The 20,851-nt window shown below is 46.0% G+C and overlaps 8 protein-coding genes and 1 non-coding gene across 9 annotated transcripts; 5 read left to right on the top strand and 4 right to left on the bottom strand.

Moving 5' to 3' along the window:
• Positions 1–1,427: 1,427 nt before the first annotated feature.
• Positions 1,428–3,049, top strand: C8R40DRAFT_1072094 (uncharacterized protein; the record flags this gene model as incomplete). Its single annotated transcript, XM_046226429.1, has 4 exons — positions 1,428–1,533; positions 1,654–2,392; positions 2,497–2,643; positions 2,917–3,049. 4 exons carry the CDS (start codon positions 1,428–1,430, stop codon positions 3,047–3,049), a joined length of 1,125 nt encoding a protein of 374 aa, XP_046083111.1.
• A 244-nt stretch (positions 3,050–3,293) lies between these two features.
• Positions 3,294–5,122, top strand: C8R40DRAFT_1174082 (uncharacterized protein; the record flags this gene model as incomplete). Its single annotated transcript, XM_046232128.1, has 4 exons — positions 3,294–3,455; positions 3,515–4,111; positions 4,174–4,573; positions 4,641–5,122. The coding sequence occupies 4 exons, from the start codon at positions 3,294–3,296 to the stop codon at positions 5,120–5,122; spliced, it is 1,641 nt and encodes a 546-aa protein (XP_046083110.1).
• A 259-nt stretch (positions 5,123–5,381) lies between these two features.
• Positions 5,382–8,417, bottom strand: C8R40DRAFT_520307 (Metallo-dependent phosphatase-like protein). Its single transcript, XM_046235323.1, has 11 exons — positions 8,065–8,417; positions 7,901–8,004; positions 7,743–7,841; positions 7,632–7,681; positions 7,310–7,577; positions 7,213–7,259; positions 7,040–7,152; positions 6,828–6,985; positions 6,621–6,757; positions 6,121–6,565; positions 5,382–6,065 (listed from the first exon to the last, which is right to left on the bottom strand). The coding sequence occupies exons 1-11, from the start codon at positions 8,261–8,263 to the stop codon at positions 5,802–5,804; spliced, it is 1,884 nt and encodes a 627-aa protein (XP_046083109.1). The 5' UTR covers positions 8,264–8,417; the 3' UTR covers positions 5,382–5,801.
• An 83-nt stretch (positions 8,418–8,500) lies between these two features.
• Positions 8,501–8,586, top strand: C8R40DRAFT_t193. The gene has a single exon. It is a non-coding gene; the product is annotated as a tRNA-Glu (tRNA).
• Positions 8,587–8,926: 340 nt separating this feature from the next.
• C8R40DRAFT_519133 (uncharacterized protein) lies at positions 8,927–10,221 on the bottom strand. Its single transcript, XM_046235318.1, has 6 exons — positions 9,932–10,221; positions 9,730–9,871; positions 9,471–9,669; positions 9,368–9,411; positions 9,172–9,308; positions 8,927–9,117 (listed from the first exon to the last, which is right to left on the bottom strand). The coding sequence occupies exons 2-6, from the start codon at positions 9,821–9,823 to the stop codon at positions 8,980–8,982; spliced, it is 612 nt and encodes a 203-aa protein (XP_046083108.1). The 5' UTR covers positions 9,824–9,871; positions 9,932–10,221; the 3' UTR covers positions 8,927–8,979.
• Positions 10,222–10,695: 474 nt separating this feature from the next.
• Positions 10,696–13,065, bottom strand: C8R40DRAFT_1072090 (Metallo-dependent phosphatase-like protein; the record flags this gene model as incomplete). The annotated part of the gene is made up of 10 exons (XM_046226428.1): positions 10,696–10,959; positions 11,019–11,463; positions 11,518–11,654; positions 11,715–11,863; positions 11,920–12,032; positions 12,085–12,131; positions 12,183–12,450; positions 12,510–12,658; positions 12,711–12,814; positions 12,867–13,065. 10 exons carry the CDS (start codon positions 13,063–13,065, stop codon positions 10,696–10,698), a joined length of 1,875 nt encoding a protein of 624 aa, XP_046083107.1.
• Positions 13,066–13,581: 516 nt separating this feature from the next.
• C8R40DRAFT_1072089 (uncharacterized protein) lies at positions 13,582–14,964 on the top strand (the record flags this gene model as incomplete). Its single annotated transcript, XM_046226427.1, has 5 exons — positions 13,582–13,752; positions 13,802–13,843; positions 13,898–13,927; positions 13,959–14,113; positions 14,172–14,964. The coding sequence occupies 5 exons, from the start codon at positions 13,582–13,584 to the stop codon at positions 14,962–14,964; spliced, it is 1,191 nt and encodes a 396-aa protein (XP_046083106.1).
• A 293-nt stretch (positions 14,965–15,257) lies between these two features.
• C8R40DRAFT_1174077 (pectin lyase fold/virulence factor) lies at positions 15,258–17,155 on the bottom strand (the record flags this gene model as incomplete). The annotated part of the gene is made up of 14 exons (XM_046232127.1): positions 15,258–15,342; positions 15,401–15,492; positions 15,544–15,709; positions 15,769–15,833; positions 15,889–15,954; positions 16,010–16,053; positions 16,113–16,202; positions 16,265–16,424; positions 16,476–16,513; positions 16,571–16,579; positions 16,642–16,687; positions 16,756–16,826; positions 16,888–16,915; positions 16,979–17,155. The coding sequence occupies 14 exons, from the start codon at positions 17,153–17,155 to the stop codon at positions 15,258–15,260; spliced, it is 1,137 nt and encodes a 378-aa protein (XP_046083105.1).
• Positions 17,156–17,807: 652 nt separating this feature from the next.
• On the top strand, positions 17,808–20,691 carry C8R40DRAFT_519070 (uncharacterized protein). The gene is made up of 5 exons (XM_046235317.1): positions 17,808–18,207; positions 18,262–19,414; positions 19,464–19,577; positions 19,631–20,567; positions 20,623–20,691. Exons 1-4 carry the CDS (start codon positions 18,139–18,141, stop codon positions 20,398–20,400), a joined length of 2,106 nt encoding a protein of 701 aa, XP_046083104.1. The 5' UTR covers positions 17,808–18,138; the 3' UTR covers positions 20,401–20,567; positions 20,623–20,691.
• Positions 20,692–20,851: the final 160 nt, after the last annotated feature.

Genomic DNA, 20,851 nt, shown 5'->3' with positions numbered 1-20,851 from the left:
CCAGAAAACGACTGGAATATTCTGTAAGAGAATTAAATCAAAAACAGAAGGAAAGAGGACGTCCATATGGTTCTATGATCAATATAGGCTACACATTGACCTCGACACATCGTGGAAGCAGTATCAATATGCGAGGCTTCGAAAGAGCCGGAGAGGAGCATTGAACGGAACGAGAACGAGGGGGGAAGAGATGAAGCGGGAAAGACATATGACGATGTAGCGAGGAAGACTAGCCCATGTTCATGAAGGAACAATACACGCAGAACACTTCAAGCTAAACTGTGTCGGTCGAACGATAGAATTTTTTTTCAAAAATGGCTTCTATCAAGGTCGTACATTGGTAACAAGACAGGAAAAATACACCCACAGTCCCTATTGAAATGGTCAGTCGGAATTGAGAGGAAAAGGCAAAGGCACGAGGAAGGCGAAGGGAAGGGATACGTGGAAAGAAAAGGGAGCAAGGGCAAAAATAAAATAAAATCAGAGGTGTCAAATTTGGAGCACACCCAACACACGCCCGTAGGCGAGGTGGTATTACACCATGAAGAAATTCAATTGCGTTTGCAGATTGAAGCATCATTCAAATTCTAGATGTTGAAAAAAGATACCAGGACATAACACGTACCTCGACACCCAGTAACCGTCCCTTTCAAAATTCCTAGGCGCGACACATAGATCGAACGACGAACGTCCGTAGATAAAATCCAAAAAATGGATTGCTCGCCGAAAGAGAGTGAGCCCCATTGAGTTGAAGATCCACAAGTGAATCAACAATCGTATAACTATCACTATGAGCAACATCCACCCAATTTCACCCTCCTTGACCTCGAAGGACATGCAAGAACGCCGCTCATATCTTCGCGACATTTTCCAGCAGAGAATGAAAAGTTGAAGTGGGACAGAGCTGGCTTGGAGGAGCAAACCCACTAGTTCGAATTACTCGAGCCAGAGGAAAGCAAAGAAATTCCAGCCATTCCTCGAACCTTTACCGTCTTGCTTAACGGTCGGTTGCTTTCCATTAGTAGGAACGAGGAATCCGAGAAGGAAACTCTGTATCTCCGGGGACTTTCCCCACAGCGTAATATGAGTGAAGCACCACACAAGGTGAACTCTCTGTACGTGCAGCTGCGAAAACGATTCTTCGAACGGCGAGGGTATGTAACAACAAAAAAAAATGTGCCGGCTTTATAGGAAAGAATTGGGGTTAGGGCTAGGACTGGAGTTAGTAAGCGGAATCTTCGCGGCTCCGTACATAATTTCGTTTACCCTATCTCTTCCATCTACATAGTTCCTTGGCCATCTACCACGATTGTCCTCTGCTATACCAGCACCTGGCCTGATACCACTCACTCTTCCACAACGACAAGAACTAATTTTTAATTTAAGAAAGTATCTCAACATTGCTGACATACCGTGTATAATTGTCAATGGCCTCTTCTTCATCCCAATCGCCACCAAATCAACAACAAGTCCAACCTCGAGGACCAGCTTTTGCAAAATGGCCCACAGTGAAAATATTTATGCCTCCTAAAGGTGAGTAAGGGGCGTATTTCTTGAATTTCTCTTATATTGCGAGCCTTTATCATTATATGTATTGTATTTTCTCGGAATCCCGGCGTTTTACTTAACGAATCTTTTGAATCACCTCCCCAGGTCGTTTCTCTCCTAAACGGGATGAATGGTGCCTCACATACTGCACACAATCTATTACTGGCCGTATACACGCGGCTCAGCCGTCTTGCACGACCTTATGCATCCGGAAGGTGTTCGAGCATGAGGTGAGGAACGTAGCTGGATTCAAGAGGCATGATATGAGTGTGATGAGAAACGACGATACTGCAATTGAGGTGATAGAAGGGAAAGGCAAAGACAAAGGTTTACACGAAGCCAGTAAAGTCGTACGAAAGACGGCCGTATATCCACTTCCAGCTGAGGGTCAACCCGAGAATGTTCCGAGGGTCCTTGGAGGCGCGGAGTCGTCCAAATCACATTCTTTGTCGTCAACCACGTCATCATCATCCACAACCCTGATACCTACAACGACAACTTCGACCCCCACAGTCACAACTCGTTCATGGTCTCCTGGATACTATCTATTCACCTCTACAACCATTTACGGAACATTTGAACACCTCGCATCTATGTCCCGCGATTTACCAAGGCAAGTTGCGAGGCAGAAGATGATGGAGAGTATGAAGAGGGAGTGGGTTGAGTATCAGGAGTGGGCAGAAAGGATACAGAGAGGTGAAATTCAAGGAGTTGAGGGCAGTTTCAGAACACAACGAGAAGAGAATGCGGTAACAGCTAGTGAAACAGAAACTCAACCGGAAGAAGCTAGCGAGATAATGTCCACAGGACGTAAACGTCCTCCCCAACCTCTGCCAGATTATCTGTATGTGTTTCTTTGCATTCACTAATTCGTTCTAATTCTGATGACCTTCTTCTGTGAATTCTGTTCTGTTCGTTGTCGTTCTGTGGTGTACATCCCTTTTGTAGATCATCCACACTCCTTGTCCCTGTTCCTCCAGCATCAATTTCACAGTTGTCATCTCACATCCTGACTCCGATATCGAAATTCCTCAAGCCGTCCGGAAGAGCATTAGAATTATTGGGGAATGACTTGCAGGGCGGGATATTTCAACAGTGAGTTGCATTTGGGTCTTTTTTTCGAGGGAACATGCATTTCGGAGCCGTTATTGGCTTCACGAACTGAACAATTTTATGTTCGTTTCGTTGTTCATTTCTCCCGTGTCGCGTGCCGCTGAAATTACCCGAACGTACTCAAAACGTTCCCTCTGTGTTCTATCCGGGCTTTTACGCCCCTTTTCGTTGCTATCACATCACCAGCGCACTCGCTTTGATACCATGCACACACGCACTTTCTATCTACCTTACTGATACCTCTTGGTTTCACAGATTTGCCTCTCGTGTATACACGAAAGCACAAACTGACGAACCAGCAAAACTAGCAAGGAGAAGCTGGGAGAGATTACTAGAGGCTTGGAAAGGCGATGGAGGTGATGGAAAGGATGGCGGAATCAAAGGATAGATATGATGCAGACCTTTAGAGTTAACACATTGGAATATTAGCGTCAGATTCTGCAATATTCTCGTGTTTTCTTCGATATATTTGATACCGAATTGTTACACAGCATAGAAGAGGGGCTGCAGTAGCCTGGTCTGTTTCCCCGTAATTTACATAATTCGCGCCTGTGGCGTTGCTTTCTGAAACGGACACGTGCTTTCTTTTGCCATGACTCGGAGGAGGAGCTTTCCTTTCATATACAAAGACGATGGATGAACCCCTCGCGATCATCAACTCTTTTGCGTTCTGTGGTGCTCATGGCTGCGAATACTGTCATGAATGCTACACCGACCATCGACTCACCAATAACCACCAGATTATGGATCAACTATGCGCCGCTTTCCCCGCTCTGACTGAAGATCATTTCCTGGTATAGTTTCAAATATATATCGCTTCTACGACTTTCATGACTTACTAGTATGTATACAGGACCGACAACCAATCTCATATGTTTTCGACAAAGCAGTGGCCCGAACTTCAGGAAAAGAGCCTGAATACGAATGCAAAGAACACCATATATTGGACTGCTCGACTTGTTTTGACTGGGCAGCACTCGCCGTGGAAGATATGAAACGTCAAGCTCAATCCAAGAGTACCAAAGTCATAGCAGTCGACATTACGAGAAAGGAAAAGCTGCAATACCTCTATAGCATGGGCATAGACCTGCCACTTACCACTCGTCTTCCGGATGATGCCATAGAGAAAAAGTTCCGTAGCGCAATAGATGCTTCTCAGTCATTTGCCACTCTCATTGCGAAGTCACCCTTTGATCCTTCGACTCTCCCTCTATGGTCAAAGAAAACATCCAAGACCACTTTGCTAAAGACTGTGTCACGAGGTAATTTCGAGGAAGCGTTTGCCAATATTCGCGCGAGAAGGGAAGGGAAAGAGAGTGCCTGGCCTCTCTTTGAAAATACCTTCATGGATGCTCGCCAAACTATTATGGGGCTTGCTGATGGTATTGACAAAGGTGTGAAGACAGCCCTGATCCAGGACAAGGATACCAAGTATGCTATATGTCTTCGCGTGCGCTACACTTCTACGCTGCCACTTTGTCATTCATCGCATTTACTTACTTCATCTTCTAGGTTGTCGAAGTTCGTATGTTGAATGAGGAAACTCCTGTCATGGTTGTCCTATGTCGCCGTGGAACCCGTGATGCCCCTGCTCTCGAAACGATTCGTTGGGCCCAAGAGATCATATCGAACAAGAAATTGTCCTTGCTCAAGGTCACAGCCACTCCTGAAGAACAGAAGCTTCTTCTCACTGTCCTCAACATGAATGCTCGACGACTTCCTCCAGCTTACTCCGTCAAAAGAAATTCAAGCGGATCGGAGGCCACTTTTGCCTTATCGTTCCTACTTCCTCTCGGACCGATCAATCAAAAGGATATTGGGAAATTGACTCATCATACGGGTTGTGTGGTTTGCGGGAAAAAGACAGTAAGCAAGTGTTCTCGGTGTCTTTCTATGGAGTATTGTGGAGTTGGTAAGCCACTAGTTCAAATTGGTGTACTTCAAGCTCAACAAATTTCCTTTCTTGTTGAACGTATCAGAATGTCAACGGATACATTGGAAGGAACATAAACCGACTTGCAATTCTTTACGGGGTGGAGAGTGGGTTCAATTTACTTTCAGCGTGCAACCTCCCGAAATGCGCCTTGCTGCAGCGAGGGGCGAGAAGATCTCTATGGTGACTTGGAACAACATGTCTCGGGCGACCATGGATAACATGAAAATCGACCATTGCGACGATGAACCAGCTCTTCCACCGAATATGCATTCGCAGAACCCATTCCTGATCAAAATGCAAAGAGGACTTTTGGGGTTTATGCCTCCGATCATGATATACGATCGCACAAGGAGCATTCAGGTGTATCTGTGTCATGATGTCGATCTGGAGGGACATGAAAAGACTATGGCGCAGATGCATACTGGGCAGAAGGGACAAAAAATCTATCGATGGGCAAAGAGGACGGGTGATGATAAGTTGAGTGTTTGTCTCAACAAGGCTCCTCCTCAAGATCCTCAATGGTGACTGGTTCGGATAGTCCATCCCAATTGATTCATTGTTAATGTAATATATCAAGCACTCGGCCAATATGTAGCATCTTTTTCACCTTGATTTTCAAAATGAGGCCAGGAGAAGGCGACGGATTGAAATAACTCCGCGTAGCCATCTAAGAGTAGCAGTATGACTGGTAAAATCATCGCGATTTTTGACAGTTTGAAATCCCTCAGCCATACATCTGGACGCTCGAACAAGGCGAATTGTCAACTTCAGTTTTGCAGTCTTCAAAGTTAGTACTTCAGGATCATCGACCAAACGATTAGAATAACCAGATGCATTTGCTGTACCATATAGGGCCGAAGGTTCCACCTGACGGACGAATGCGTGGAAAGATGGGAGGATGTGAAGAGTTCAGAGTTGTGCCAAAGAGGGCAAATATCGGTCGGCAATGTCGGTATATCTCGCTGGTAGCAGCTACATAGTACCAACAGAAGATTTAGGGCCAAGAAGCTTCACGTCATCCATGAGGGTGCCAAACTCTAAACTGCAGCAACGACAACTTCGATGACCGGGCCTGCTCGAGCGAAAAAAGAATTTCGGATGAAATAGTATAAGCCGAAGACTTTCACGAGCATTCACAAAGTGAGGTTACTATTCGTAAAGTGGCACCAGATTTACAGTGTAACCACTGGAAATAACGAGAAAGTCAATTCCATGCATGTTGAGCGTACAATCCCAGCACGGCATTTGATAAAACATCCGTGTAGCTCGCTACATCAGAATCTGTGTACGTCGTTGCATTTTGCACCTCATTAAGAATTTCCAAAAGCTGCTCTTGGATGAAGTCCACGAAGACTAGATCAACGAGGCTATCGTTTGATAAAGATGGCGTATCGGAGCCAATGAAATCTGGGATGTCGAACGATGCGAGTGGAGCATGAATAGTGTCGTCGCCTACGCCAGGACAAGACTTGAAGTCGAGAATGAGGCCATTGTTTTAAACGAAGAGAAGACAAGACACTTACGTCGCTCGTAACATATCCGAGTGTCAGATTCTGCGAAGCTCTCTTGACAGCACCATTATGCCTCCGATCCATCTCATCTAACCATTCCATATACCTCATATTCACATACCCTCTCTTCCACATCTCGCTCTCTCTCTCTTGCAACACTGACCCCAAATCCCGCTTCCGTCTCTCATCAGCGCCAGCTGCATTCAACGCAGGCAACACCTCCTGCGCCACTCCGAGCGGTAGGTCCTTGATAAACATGAACGCGTCGGTGAATGGACTAGCCGAAATTTGGTCATTTTTGTCGAATGTACCAGAGTATATATCGAAACGTTGTGAACCGGAGTTAGTTATCATAATGTTGGAGATATTGGCGCGGGTGTTGTTCAGAGTTAAAGAATAAGGGGCGGCTTCATTGATGAAGAGGGTGAGGGAGGAGCCATTGGATGGATAGGGATCACTGGTAGAGATGTATGATGTTCAGAGGAAGCTTAAAAAGGAGAAGAAGAACAAACCGAGAGATAGTGAAATCCTGTGGAGCAATTCCAAATAACATTGAAAGATCATATTTTACCCCAAGGTCTAGAAGACCTTGAGTGATGTTTTGGCCTTCCCTTGTATCAAAAGAGTTGTTACTCTGCTGGGAATGATACTATATATCAAACAAGTCAGAAACCAAAATGAATAAATTAGGTATCCAGTGCAAGGATTCGCGTACTGACTTCGTAAGTAACGCGATTTTGATCTAAATACCTCCTGCTGAACGAAATATTGTTCTTCGCATTCACGTCCGAGCTGCTACCAAGGTTCGCGCTGAGCCAACCGATAGTTTCCATGTATCGTCCGCTCTCCAGAGCCATCGAGCGACCGTCAGGCTGGTCTACAAAAAAAAGATAGTATTGAGACAAGGAAATAAACGACCTAATGGACGTACTGCAATCCCGAATATGGCTGTGTCCACCTAGAATAATAATGGGTGTCTCTGCATGCACGGCACGTACAGCATTGAAGACGGCGGGCCAATTGTCGCGTGAGACAGGCATATGTCTATTTCAGCATTAGATACGGAGCATGCTAACGAAAGACGCCGACACGAGATCAACATACCCAACTAATAAAAATACATCTGGTTCTTCGGCAATAGCTTCTGCGAACTGAAGGAGCCTGTCAGCTCTATCGATGATATCGGCTTCATGTTACTAACCCACTGCTCCTTCACCATATCGGCCACACTTTGAACCGTTGTATTCACGTCATTGCCCGTGAAATCATACAGCACTCCCAAAGAGGTGATCTTCCTTCCCTTCCTTGTGGTAAATTTACGGAATCGATTGCCAACGGGAACGTCAATGGTGTTGTTATTAGCGTCAAAAACAGTAATGTTGACATTAGAAGAGAGGTATTTCCCATCTAACGCGGGCACGAAATTAGTGTACATGTCCCAAGTATTGATATAGTCGTAGAGTTCGTGGCTGGGGTAGAAAGCAGTAAGATATGGAGGATCCAAGTTTGTTGGTTACACATACTTTCCAATAGCCATGATGTCGTATGGAAGTTGTTTAATGAATTGATTAGCCTACAAGAGTTACAACATACAGGTCAGAAATGTGTGGTAAAAAATCACGAAAGGGACGAACATCATGGGCGTCGATTCCTCCTGCTGGAAATCCATCAGATAGGCCTGTTCCATCATGAAGGTCACCCGAGTCGACAAGAAGCAAATCAACGTCTTTCTCCTGCAGTTTTGTTGATTTAATAAACCCTAGGTTTAGTGTAAATTTTTGACATTACTCACAATAGCAAGCTGCTTCATGTGCTGCACGAAGCTAGCAAAGTCGCCGAGATCTCCACTGTAATTGGGTTCCGGGAATGAAGCATGTTGGTGTCCAAGAAGCCAGCCTTCATTGATGGAAGCATGAATACACCGCCTACCCACTGAAAAACGAAGCCTGGGCCTACCATGCGTATCTGTGGTATGGATGATATTCAACTCTCCCCACTCCAAAGGCCTTGTAGGTTTCGTCAACTGTGTTTGAGGAAACAGCCTTTTCTGGTGTGCATGGTTATGGTCGTGAGCGTGTTCGTCACTGCAGGCGTTGACTGTAACTCGAAGTGCAAGTGGAAGCGCCACTGACAGCAAAGCGGCGGAGAGGTGCATCGTCAGGATGCTGCGACCGAGTAAACAGAGAGACCAGATGGACCGAATGCTAAGCTGAGAATTGACATCCTTTATATAGGCGATGATGAGCTATTCTTAAACTAAGATTAATTCTAATCAGTCGAAGCCAAACAGTATACGGTGATCATGGAACTGAAGATTGTGATTCATATGATCGAGCCCCGAAGTCTAACCGGCACCGGTCAATAAGTAATTTATTTGATCAGTTCCTTTATATCCAATGTGGTGTAGTGGCTAACATTGCTGTCTTTCATGTTTGGTCTTGATCACAGCAGCCCGGGGTTCGATTCCCCGCATTGGAAATTAAGTTACTGTGGGTATGTTTTCTTTTTTGACCTACCCTACAACATAAAGCAAGTTCATAGCAAGAAAACTGATTCTCATTGGCAGAATCACTTTTCGACGTGAATTGGTTTGTTGTGGCCTGTCTGGAAATAAGCTCTAAGGCAGCGTTGGTTATTCTTGAATAGTATGTTTTTCCTCCATACGATATGTAATAGGACAGTGATCCAAAGTAATCCCACGACAAAAATGTGACCATTACACCAACGAGTTAAGCTACTACATGATCTGTCCGTACTACTTATAATAAATACCCCGAAAGAGAAATTGATGCAAGAAACCTTCAGACAAATCATTACTGAATGAATTTTCCGACTTGGCTGATCGGAAATATCCAGTGCGAAGAGGCCCGCTTAGGAGCTGCTGGCAGCACTAATGGCGGCGTTGAAAGCATTACCAACCGAAGCAGGGGAAGTCGCGCTATTCCAATTACTTCCACTGGGAACCACCACGCTCTTGCCAACATCACTTCCAGAGAAGCCAAGATCATACTGGTAGAATGAACCGTCAGATGATTTCAATGTAAGTTGGTATAGAAAGCTCACAGTGGAGAGAGATCCGTCAGCATTGTAGAGGTCTCCGTAGTGACTGACAATGGAAGAGTCATACCCGACTTCATGGCCTGAAGTGCGATGCAAATCGGAGGTGAAGTGGCTGCAGGAGGAAAGGAATTGTTGAAAGACTGAAAAAAAACAGCGTCAGTCTATGATGATCAAGGCGAAAGTAATACGTTACACTCACCAACAGTCTGGGTCTCAACTTCGCAGACCTGCTCAGAGATGATCCTGTTTTGTGATCATTATTACGACGAGCGGTCTTAGAAATTGCAAGTAGATACACTTACTGTTTGGCCATCTCTTGAAGTACAAGAAGCTTTTGCTGAACAACCTCGATGCTCACAGCCTGACAGACAACCTCCTCTTGTTGTTCAACTACGACCTGGTCGCTGACTTCTCCAGAGAAGTTATCAACGCCATAAAAGTTATCAAAGCCCGAGAAGGACGAAAGACCTCCCCAGTTATCAAAAGAGGTGTAACGACGAGCTGAACGAAGAATCAGGTAAGTACTTTCTAGTTGTGTGAATACGAATCGAATTTACATACCCAGGCTCTGAGTCTTGGGGTTGAAGGGGGCAGCGAGAGCATTGCCAACCAAAGCGGAAAGGGTGAGCAGAGGAAGGGCGATCTTGGCAAACATGACTGTCAAAGTAAGGCTCGTAGTAAAGAGTAGGTTGCGAGATAGTATCTGCTCCAGTGGGCGAAATCAGCAAAAGAGTTAGTGTATGCGTTGAAAAAATGCACATACCTAGTAGTCGACGTGAAGTAGAAAAAACTCCGTAAAGGACTGTGAATGAATGAACGAAAGAGGCTTGTAGGGCAACCTGGCCTAAACTTGAAAGAAGCTGAAGATAGAACGAAGAACGAATTGATGCTTTTCAACACGGATTTCGCTAGCTTTTATAGTTTCTTCGAAGCCTCGCGAACATCCAATCCCTTCGTTCGGTTCTGACTACCAATTGCTTGAACTTCGGGTGTGTCTACGGGAAAAGTCGTCCCCGATGTAGAGACATCTGTTCGACGTGACATTGAATGATCGTGGCAGCAGCACAAGTTTGTGCTGGAATATGGCGCCGAGGAGACAGTGCAGTGAGCACTCCTGATTCTAGAGGTGAGAGACAGTGTATATTCATTTTTTGCCAAGAAACAGCGAGCGCACGATACTGACAGGTGAAGGATTAGCCAATAGAAGTAATTATATGTTCCGAGTCTTTGAGAAAGTCCTCGACCGTTGAGGGTTTCACAGTTGTACTTCGGAATAACGCTGAATGTTGTCCGTCAATCAAAGTCTGCTCGTGATAACAACGATGCTAGATGATAGGTGTAACCATAATGAGCGCAATGACTACGACAGGAATTTATTGGAAACATGGGGAATGCAAAAGCGTAGTTTCAGCATGATCAGTGGCACGTCGTGGTCTTTTACCGCTACAGTCCATTTATGTTCTAGATAAATAAGCATTCGATAAGGATAATTGCACAAAGCGACGTAGTTTCAATCACGTAGAAGGACTAGTTCCACGCATGTTGAGCGTACAAGCCCAATACCTGATTTGACAACACGTCAGTATAGCTTTCCACATCCGAATCCGTGTACGTCGTGGTATTTTGGACGTCGTTCAAGATTTCTAGGAGCTGGTCCTGAATGAAATCCACAAACACAAAGTCGATGAGAGTATCGTTGGACGTTGATGGGGCGTCGGAACCGATGAAGTCTGGGATATCGTATGACGCGAGGGGAGCATGAAGGGTGTCATCTCCTACACCAGGGCAGGACTAGAAGAGATAATCTCGCTCAAAACAACACCGAGAGAGAGTTCAGACAGAATACGCACATCGCTAGTAACATATCCCAACGTCAAATTTTGTGAGGCCCTCTTCACAGCCCCATCGTGTCTTCGGTCCATCTCATCCAACCAATTCATATACCTCCGGTCAACATAACCCCTCTTCCACAATTCATCCTCCCTCTGCTGCAATACCGACCCCAAATCTCGCTTGCGCCTTTCATCTGCCCCAGCAGCGTTCAACGCGGACAGGACCTGCTGAGCAGTACCTAATTGCACATTGGGGATGTACATAAACGCATCGAGGAACGGACTAGCGGCAATCTGGTCGTTTTTGTCAAAGGTCCCGGCGTAGAGGTCGAAACGCTGTGAACCGGAGTTGGTTATCATGAGGTTGGTGGTGTTTTTACGGGTGTTGTTGAAGGTCAGAGAGTAGGGGGCGGCTTCCTTGATGAATAAGGAAAGGGATGAGCCGTTCGAGGGATATGGGTTTCTGGAGATGAAGTTTCAAAATATGTACGACGAGTGACGGGAAAATGATATGTACCGAGAGATGGTATAATCTTGGGGAGCAATACCGAACAAGGTCGACAGTTCGTATTTGTCTGAGAGCGCCTGTAAGCCCTGAGTGATGTTTTGGCCTTCAGCAGTGTCGAATGAATGGTTACGTTGCTGGGTGTGATACTACGAAATAAACCCGGTCACTGAATATCATCATACCGCGAAGCGCATAAGTGAACTGACCTCGTAGGTAACGCGATTCTGGTCCAAGTACCGCCTACTGAAAGTGATGTTGTTCGAATTTGAAGAATCACCGAGCTTCGCACTCAGCCATCCGATGGTCTCCATGTATCGTCCACTTTCGAGAGCCATTGAGCGTCCGTCAGGTTGGTCTAGGTATTGAGAAGTCAGCATCATATGGAGATCTTCTCTGGGTATGCCGACGTACTGCAATCTCGGATGTGTGTATGCCCTCCCAAGATAATGATAGGCGTCTCACTATGTACAGCACGAATAGCGTTGAAAACAGTTGGCCAATTGTCGTAAGAGACAGGCATATGGCTGTGAACACATCGATTGGTTAAATAGATGGAGAAAACATATGACGACGAACCCTGCGAGCACGAAAACATCTGGTTCCTCCGCAATGGCTTCAGTAAACTGTGACACACCATTCAGGATTCATCATTATCACAGTATAATACAACTCACCCACTGCTCTTTCACCATGTCTGCTACAACTTGGACCGTAGTATTCACGTCATTCCCAGTAAAATCAAACAAAACGCCCAAAGACGTGATTTTCCTGCCTTTGCGAGTCGTGAACTTGCGGTAACGGTTTCCAACAGGAACGCTAACGGTGTTGTTATTTTCGTCGAAAATTGTGATGTTAGCATTGGAAGAAAGATAACGGCCGTTTAATGCAGGAGCGAAATTAGTGTGCATGTCCCATGTGTTGATATAGTCGTAGAGTTCGTGACTGTGATGATTCGAGTCATTAGAGTTTTGAAATATTCGAGTAGCGGGAATGTTTCGTACTTCCCAATAGCCATAATGTCATATGGAAGCTGTTTGAGGAATTGGTTTGTTTCGTGAGCATCGATTCCACCAGCAGGGAATCCGTCAGATAGACCGGTTCCATCGTGAAGATCGCCAGAGTCAATGAGGAGTAGGTCGACGTCTTTTTCCTATGAATAACGTTTAGACAAGGAGGCCTAGTTCCCCTACAGTGACACTTACAATGGCAATCTGCTTCATGTGTTTCACGAAACTCGCAAAATCACCCAAATCTCCGCTATAGTTAGGCTCCGGGAACGAAAGATGCTGGTGTCCAAGAAGCCAACCTACGAGTGCAGGGGTCAGTAATCAAGGAAATAACGCGTCAGTTTGTAAGACACTTGCCATGAGTGTCCGTAGTATGAATGATATTCAGATCTCCCCATTCCAGAGGCCTTGTAGGCTTCGTCAACTGGGCCTGGGGGAACAGCCTTTTACGAAGAACGCCGGGAGAATCGTGAACATGGTCGTGGGCGTCACCGCAAGCACTGGCGGCTGTCACAAGAGCCAGTGTCGAGAGGGCCACGAAGAATTTCATCCTTTCCGCCTTTTGCGATGGTTGATAGAAGGGAATAAATGCCTGAGGATCAGCGCTGACCACCTCGGCTCTTTATAATTCAAACACTCGGAGATAAAGGTATCGATAGGTGTTTCGCATTGTGTAGGAGACGCATGGTCCAGCTATGGCTGCAATGTGGTCCGATGGGATATGATTGGGTGTAAAAGCGCAAGATGCGCAACAGGCGCCCGAACACCTCCCAAAGGATGAGCACAATTCGCTTTATACCGTCCAATGGTCATTCACGCGCACGTTCCATCGTGCAAGATACAAGATAAGAGGTTTTTACAAATGATAAAATGTGATGAAAATAATAATTAATAATTACTGCGACCTTTTTGGTCCTTGGAAATGGCAATGCCTTCTCTCGCCTTCTAACGCCTTACGTCGATCTTGAGAAATTTCATACTCAGCTAGCCTCTTTCTCTTCGTTCTGTACGCCGGTTTTCCTTTCCTGCCAGTAGAACTGTATCTTCCTTGAATCAAAACACCAACATGCGATCCGGGAATCCACATGTATCTCGTAGTGGCCTCGATACTGGGTCTGCGCATGCCTCTTCATCAAGTCCTTCAGAAGTTTCAGAATTTGGACGGATGAGGATTGAGATTGAGATATTGAAGAACGCACTGAGTGAACAGAAGAAGAATAATACGAAACAAGCAAAGGTAGCGTCTTTCCATAATCACTGTACTCTTGTTGATCTGTCAACTTTAGAAAATTGAAGATCTCGAAGCTGAAATCGTCATTGGTAAAGCGGTAAGGTGGTGTCCATCTATGATCGTTGTACCCTTGTCAATCTCTCAACTCTAGAAAATTAATGTCCTGAACGCTAAGATCCTCGTAAGGTTTCCACTGCCGCGATGTTTGACAGGTTCAAAGAGCCCATTTTCAGACAATGGATGAACGGGAAGTCCGACTTCGTCACTTGTATGAATCGGAACATACGTCGAACGAAGAACTAATGAACGAGTTCGAAACATTGCTTACATGTAATATATGTATGGAAGTATTCAACAATCCCTTCTCGTAAGCCGTCGTTTTTGTATATCTCACAGTTCATGATATATCTTATATTCTTCGATAGATTATCCCCTTGCGGTCACACGTTCTGCCTACAGGACCTCCAAGAATGGTTCAGGAAAGCTCCTTCAATGGAATATGCTATGGACGATGACATATATGATCCCGAATACATTATGAATTGCCAGAAGTCATGCCCTACCTGTCGTGCTATTGTCATAGGTCGACCTCTGCCTGTTTACTCGGTCAAGGATATTATCAATGCTCTGCAAAAGGCTAAACCTAATGGGGGTTCTGCTGCTGATCATAGCACTATATTATCCTGTTCAAAAGACCCCTGGGAAGGCCTCTTCCCTCTTACTGTCTCTTCCAGTTGGAGCAGTAGCCCATATACTTCAGAGGACCCGTGGGAAGGCCCTTTGCCTGATGACCTCTTTCCCAATTATGATGAGGTGGAGGGTCAATCTGAATCTGGGTTTGCTGATGAAGAAACAGATGGTAATCCTGCTGGTCCTGCCTATGAAGAAGGATATGACAGTGCGATTGATGAAGAGGAATGCAATAGTCTTGCTTATTATGAAAACATGTATGGGATTCCCTCTGATGAAGAGAAGGAAGAGTGGTATAACCACTTTGAAGAGATGTATGGTCATCTTGTTGATGAAGAGGAGGATGATTGTATTGGTGATGAGGAGGAGTATGAGAGTCCTGCTGATGGGGATGACAATAGTCCTGCTGATGGGGGATATGATAGTCCTGCTGATGGGGGGTATGATAGTCCTGCTGACAATGGGGGGTATGATAGTCCTGCTGATGGGGGATATGCTGAGGAGCAGGAGGATGATATGTTCTGGTAGTACTGCTGATGCAAGGGGGTATGATAGTCCTGAAAAGGGGAGGGTGGAGGATATATGGGTGTAATGCTGGAGGACAAATCAGGATTCAAAAGGTTCCAGCACACACAGTACAAAGATATACAGCCTGGAAAACAAAATTAGCCTTAGCATTTTCATCCATCAAGACAATGTTTGTTTTAGGCAGAGAATCTTGACCTTTTTAATTGATTTCAGTTTTTGTAACAAAACATTCAGGCATAGTCCTGTATATACATATGTATGCAGGAGAATGCATGTATTTATCTTATATTTAACTAGTAAGTACCTCCAACAATTGGAGCATTCTTGACAGTTGAACCAGTACCACCCGTAGCATCAAGACCAGCCCAGTTCCAGGTCCTAGATTACAGCATGATGTCAGAATTATTACATTAAGAAATATAATGTGTATTCAGACCCAGTGCAGCTGCTTGTGCTTCCACAGTTGACCTCAACACGATGCGCAGAGCTACCAACAGCAACAGTGTTTGTGCCGTCAAAGCTCACATTCTAAGTTGCAGGTGAGTGTGAGTGGATGGGATAAATGCACTGTGTACTCACCTCGATGATGACACCTGTACCAGGTGTACCAAGGGTACTGGGGTAGCTCTGGTCAATGAGGACACCAAACTCGGTAATTCCAGAAAGCTTGTTATTTTCGTAAATGACATTTTCAACTATTGAGCCTGTAGCTGTAGCATCGGTCTTGATTCGGAGACCATTGACCCTGGCAATAAGCAACGATAATTTTATGGTTGAACAGAGATACAAAAAAGTTGAACTGACGTTCCGGTGACGGTGTTCCCGGAGATAGTGACGCCGGAAACGGTGACATCGCTGGTGATGGAGCCCTGGAAGGAAAGAGTGTATAAGAGATGATTCTGAGGTCATGTAGTTCATACAAACAATGGAGATACCATGTCCTATTCCTTCGCAAATGTTGTTTGAGAAGGTGATGGAAGTCCCTTTGTTCTACATATGAGAAGTCAAAAAAATGTTCAGGCTGTAGTTAAGTGGCCACACTCACGATAGCAAGACAATCATCTTGGTTGTTGACAGTGCAGCCGGTGACTAGATGTATTCACAGTTCAGACGAGAAGAAAGAAAGAAACCAGAAGGGCTAAACGGACTGGTAACATCATTAGCAGACACGTCGAATCCATCTGTATTTGCGCCTGCAGGATTACCGCCTGAGAGACTGTTGGCAGCGGTACCAGCAGCTATATAAATACAGGGAAAGCACGAATCAGTATTGTTTGTCGCAACTGTATATAGCTCCTACCGTTGTTGACGATAACGCCGCTAACAGTGAGAGAGCTTCCGCCGATAGCTACAGCTCTTCCAGGAGAATTGACGACTTGAACATCACTGAATGTTCCGCCCATGTTGATACGGAGCAATGGGTCAGGTTTCGTGACACCGCCGCTTATTCCTTCTCCATCCTGAAATATAAGTGAGTCAAAGTCCACGAAATACCGGGGAGGGTGACGGACCCAATACAGCGTACCCTGGCCATTTAGGTCGTGTCCGCCTAGAGAATTTTGATATCAATATCCGAAACGAGTCGAACTACAAAATCTCATCTCACCTCCGTTGACTGCATAGAATGGGAATTAGCTTAGAGGTCAAGCTTGGGTAGCGAAGTAATACTAAACGCACATGTGATGTCGTTTCCGGTAATCTCCATAAGAGGCCCCGCCCAGTTCTATTGGTGAAGATCAACATGGCGAAATTTTGAGGTGTTGACCCGAAGAAAGGAAGCCAGGTACCGACCTCGAAGCCAAAGGTGAGTTCTCCGGTTAACGATACTTGTGCACCATCAGGAGGATTCAGTGTGAATGTTTCTATTTCCAAAATCCTGATTAAGTAGAGGTCCTCAAATGAGCATAATTTTGCGTTACTTACGACCAGCAGGAACGGTGAAGCCGCCAATCTATGTGAACGAGAGTCAAAAAAGTCCTCCACTTTCGCCACGAAGTTGGAATGTAATACTGACAACAATAGTCGTACATTCCTCGGCAGCCGCGACATCGTCAAGGGATGTAATTTCACCAGTGCAGCGTTTTCCGATTTTCCGAGGAGCATTCAAGGTGCTGTTTTTGTGTAAAGTAGGCGTGGCTGCGACCTGAGAAAGTAGCAGGGAAAGAGCAAGGACGGCAGAGGTAAACGACATATTGGGTTAACGCGACACTTCTACGTTAGCTGGTATATTTTTGCGGATTTTATATGTGGATGAGGATGAGGACACTGGGGAGCGCTCGGCCCTTGGGATTGCACGGATTCCGGCGGTCCAGCAAATCCATCGGTACGGTCCTCAACTCTTGACAGTGAAAGCAGCATGGATAGTCAATTTCACCTGCATATTATCATTATATCTAGAGTGTGATTGGCAAGAGAAGAGTTGAACTCACGGTCTGGATAACGTGCTTTGAACAAGACCGATGTTTAACCCGACTCCTTGATGAACATATGCTGTCCAGGCACCGACAGTGAGAACAGAGTTGAAAAGCTCCGATAGTAAAGAAACGTCTAAGAATAGGACGAATGCTAGGGCCCAGGGAGGTGCATTATTGGGTTTATCGAAAGAGGGAAGAGATCACTTGATTAGGAACCTAGCTCATAGGCAAACCCTTAATATCGATATCATCCAATTTGGTCTCCCAAAATATTATTAGCATTCGTTCCTCTCAACCACAACGGAGAAATCCACCAAGCCTTCATCATCGCTTATACCTCGCAGGAGCATTCACGGAGAGTATAGTATATATGTGCACCGTCATATGAGTCCTTGGAAAAGTCCCTAAAAGTACCTCAGGGCTCCTCCGACTTGTGACGGAGGAAGAATGATCATTACTGGGTCAGGATGGCGAACACATTGATGACCGAGGCATTCCGTATAACGAAGGAGAAGAGAATGAAAACCTTCAATACGAGCCATGAACAACGGTATAATTAGTTGGTTGTAGGATGACACGCGAACAGACGCGAACATTCAGAATTGACGCCCACGCCCAAACCCTCCTCTCTCTCTATTCCGTCTTCATCGAAGATCTTCGGCGAATATTATTATCATTGGGATCTTTTGTCAAAGACTCGAAGTATTGCGTAGCGCCCTATAGAGCTAGCTCTCTATACCAATAAAGATTACCAGCCCAAATGGGGACAGGATACAAGTTGAAAGGAAAAGCCATAAACTTGTTTTCCAAATTGAAGCCAAACGATGATGTGCGTGGCTTAACGTGTATGAAACGAAATCAAGAACTCACTTGAACTCTTTAGTCCCGTAATAATGGCCCGGATGTCAATTCGCGCGTCTCTCCATCCAGCCCTAGCTCAAGATCGCCATCTCCAACTAAGATACCAGCTTCCGGTGCACCTCCTCGAGGTCCTCGAGCTCCTGGGCAAACGCGCTCAGCTGATGTGAACCAGAATCAGCTCTCAGAATCCTTGGACGCGCTCAATTTAAATGAACATCCTGTTACACGGCAGCCTCAGCAGCGCTCTGGAGATCCATACTCAAATGATCATGAACGATATCCAAGTGATGGTCAAGTATATGCGCCACAGCATCGACATAGCAATTCTGCACCCGGTGGGCCTTTCATCGGTGGATTTGCAGCACGCCCGCCTCCTCCAGCATTGACACAGCAATACGATGGCCCTCCTCCACTTCCTCGACCTCCTGCAATGCAGTTTCCCAATCCAGCCGTGGATAATTCTACACCATCACTTACAATGCAATACGCTCAACAACAACCGCCACCTCCGCAACAACTTCTAAATCCGTATGGTGGAGGTCACACAGGATACGGAACGCCTCCTGCGAGACCATATTCTGCTCCTGCGCCTCCGGGATTCCCACATCCTGCCTCATCTCCATATCCATCTCCCTATCCATCACCGTATCCAATACCAGGATCTTCTCCTGCTTATACACCACAATACCCAATGCAGCCACCTCCATCTACATCTGCACCCAACTTCTTTCCGACGCCTCATCAACCTCCTCAGCACGCGGGAAGACCACTTCCTAGCTCTCCGTCTGGTGCTCCACCTCTACCATCCAGTCCCACACGCCCGGTACTCAACACGCAATTCAACAGTCCCAGCGCTGGACTGAAGCAGCACGGAGCACCCGGCAGACGTCGAGCTTCGTCTACGCCACCAACTCCTACAGCAGGAGCTACAGGGGTCAGCGGGCAGATTCAGTGTAGTGGTGTTACGAAGGCCGGAAAACGATGTACGAGGCTGGTCAAAGGTGGTCCGGCACTGGTTAATGTCTGGGGCACAAATTCGCCTACTTCTGGGGACGTCGAACGTTTCTGTCATCAACATGCGAAGGAGCTGTTGGGTCCCAGTGGATTTTATGCTAGGAAACAGCACCGGGATGGACGGCAGGGACAGGGCTTGCAGGAATGGATCGACTTTAATGGTAGGGTGCAATTCATGTCTGTCAAGTACACGATCTTATGTGGTCATAGACTATATACCTCCCTACTTACATCCGGACACTCAAGTCGCCCTCCGAGTGGAAATGGAGAAGCCGCGAAGCCAGAGCGATGTAGAGGGATACATATATACGTTCGAGATTCGAGGTGAGGCCCACTCCTCTGTATCTTTATTTTTGGCACAAGGCTGACGATCCCAGATCCGAATGACCCTTCCCCACCTACGATCTCACTTAAAGTCGGCCGCGCCGTTAACGTCGTAAAGAGGTTGAACCAATGGGGAAAACAATGCGGGAGTAAGGAACAAGTTCTTCGAGGCTGGTATCCTGGTGAAGTAGATAACGACTCGGAAGAAGCCAATGATACCGTGGGCCAAAGTCTCATGAAAGGTCGTGTCAAAGCCGGCGGCAGGGGCGTTTGGTGTCATCGCCTTGAACGACTTATACATCTCGAACTGGCGGACCTTGCTGTACATGGGCCGTACCTCCAACCTGGTTGGGAAGCGTTCACGAAAGGTTCTGGAAGGGGTAAGCTGTATGCTGATGCTCATCCAGATTATGCGTCTAGCGTAAACACGGCTGCTACTGGCACTCACTCCTCTGCCTCCGCTTCAGTTATTTCACTATCCTCCTCTTCCTCCTCATCCAGCTCATCACCCTCGACTCCTGTCAAGGGCAAAACAGGCAAAACCAAATCCGGGACGCCAGCTAAATCCAAATCGCCACCCAAAAGCAAAAAAGACAGATTCCTTGCAAATGGACTGGGTAACGGGGGCGGAGGTGCGCCTTGTAAGGATTGTGGACAGATACATAAAGAAATATTCGAGTATATGCGAGTTCCGAAACGACCTAAAGGACCGAAGGGAAAGAAAGGTAGTTCGAAGAATGTAGACTATTATGGAATGGAATGGGAAGGTATTGTGAAAAAAGTGATAGATGAGTGGGGGTCATTCGTTGAGAACTATGTGTAGCCCGGAGGGATGGCAAGGTTTGTAGTGGGTGTGTTTGAAATTGGGGAACGCTGGACGTTGCACGTTCTATTTGGATTGATTTGTTGTATAAGGACTTTGCAACCCAGTTGCAACCTGAACTTGCTATGTCGCTATCGCTGTCTGTACAACATCTGGACTGTACATAGGTACAAACTTGCTTTCTATTCTGTCTACATAATCCAGGTCTAAATTCTCTAATAGTAGAGTTGTTCCGGGTGCCAAATGGAGCGTTCAATCTCCCCACCTGCGATCATGATGTCCACTTCCACGCTCCACCGTCTATACTCAGAGAGAAGTTGAACCACACACTTCAACTTGAACGACCAGCATTTTTGGATCCTTGTACAGTTTATTCCAGTGTCGGAGCAATTTGTCATTTGACAATTCTCGCAGTATACTCGGGTCATTTTCATGGGAGGAACAAATTACC

This window comes from Lentinula edodes (genome assembly GCF_021015755.1).
Source record: "Lentinula edodes strain Le(Bin) 0899 ss11 chromosome Unknown C8R40scaffold_34, whole genome shotgun sequence".
NCBI lineage: Eukaryota > Fungi > Basidiomycota > Agaricomycetes > Agaricales > Omphalotaceae > Lentinula > Lentinula edodes.
Note: the sequence above shows the minus strand (reverse complement) of the source record. Positions and strands in the feature narration are given on the sequence as shown.

Excerpts from the sequence above, each read along its gene's own strand:
- C8R40DRAFT_519070 (XM_046235317.1), top strand. The coding sequence starts at position 18,139 with ATGGGGACAGGATACAAGTTGAAAGGAAAAGCCATAAACTTGTTTTCC. Across the intron at positions 19,415-19,463 it reads GGAATGGATCGACTTTAATG|ACTATATACCTCCCTACTTA; the intron begins GTAGGGTGCAAT and ends ATGTGGTCATAG. Across the intron at positions 19,578-19,630 it reads ATATACGTTCGAGATTCGAG|ATCCGAATGACCCTTCCCCA; the intron begins GTGAGGCCCACT and ends TGACGATCCCAG.
- C8R40DRAFT_520307 (XM_046235323.1), bottom strand. The coding sequence starts at position 8,263 with ATGCACCTCTCCGCCGCTTTGCTGTCAGTGGCGCTTCCACTTGCACTT. Across the intron at positions 7,260-7,309 it reads ATATGGTGAAGGAGCAGTGG|TTCGCAGAAGCTATTGCCGA; the intron begins GTTAGTAACATG and ends AGGCTCCTTCAG. Across the intron at positions 6,986-7,039 it reads CAGCCATATTCGGGATTGCA|ACCAGCCTGACGGTCGCTCG; the intron begins GTACGTCCATTA and ends TTTTTTTTGTAG.
- C8R40DRAFT_519133 (XM_046235318.1), bottom strand. The coding sequence starts at position 9,823 with ATGTTTGCCAAGATCGCCCTTCCTCTGCTCACCCTTTCCGCTTTGGTT. Across the intron at positions 9,670-9,729 it reads CCCCAAGACTCAGAGCCTGG|CTCGTCGTTACACCTCTTTT; the intron begins GTATGTAAATTC and ends TTCTTCGTTCAG. Across the intron at positions 9,412-9,470 it reads CTTCAAGAGATGGCCAAACA|GATCATCTCTGAGCAGGTCT; the intron begins GTAAGTGTATCT and ends ATCACAAAACAG.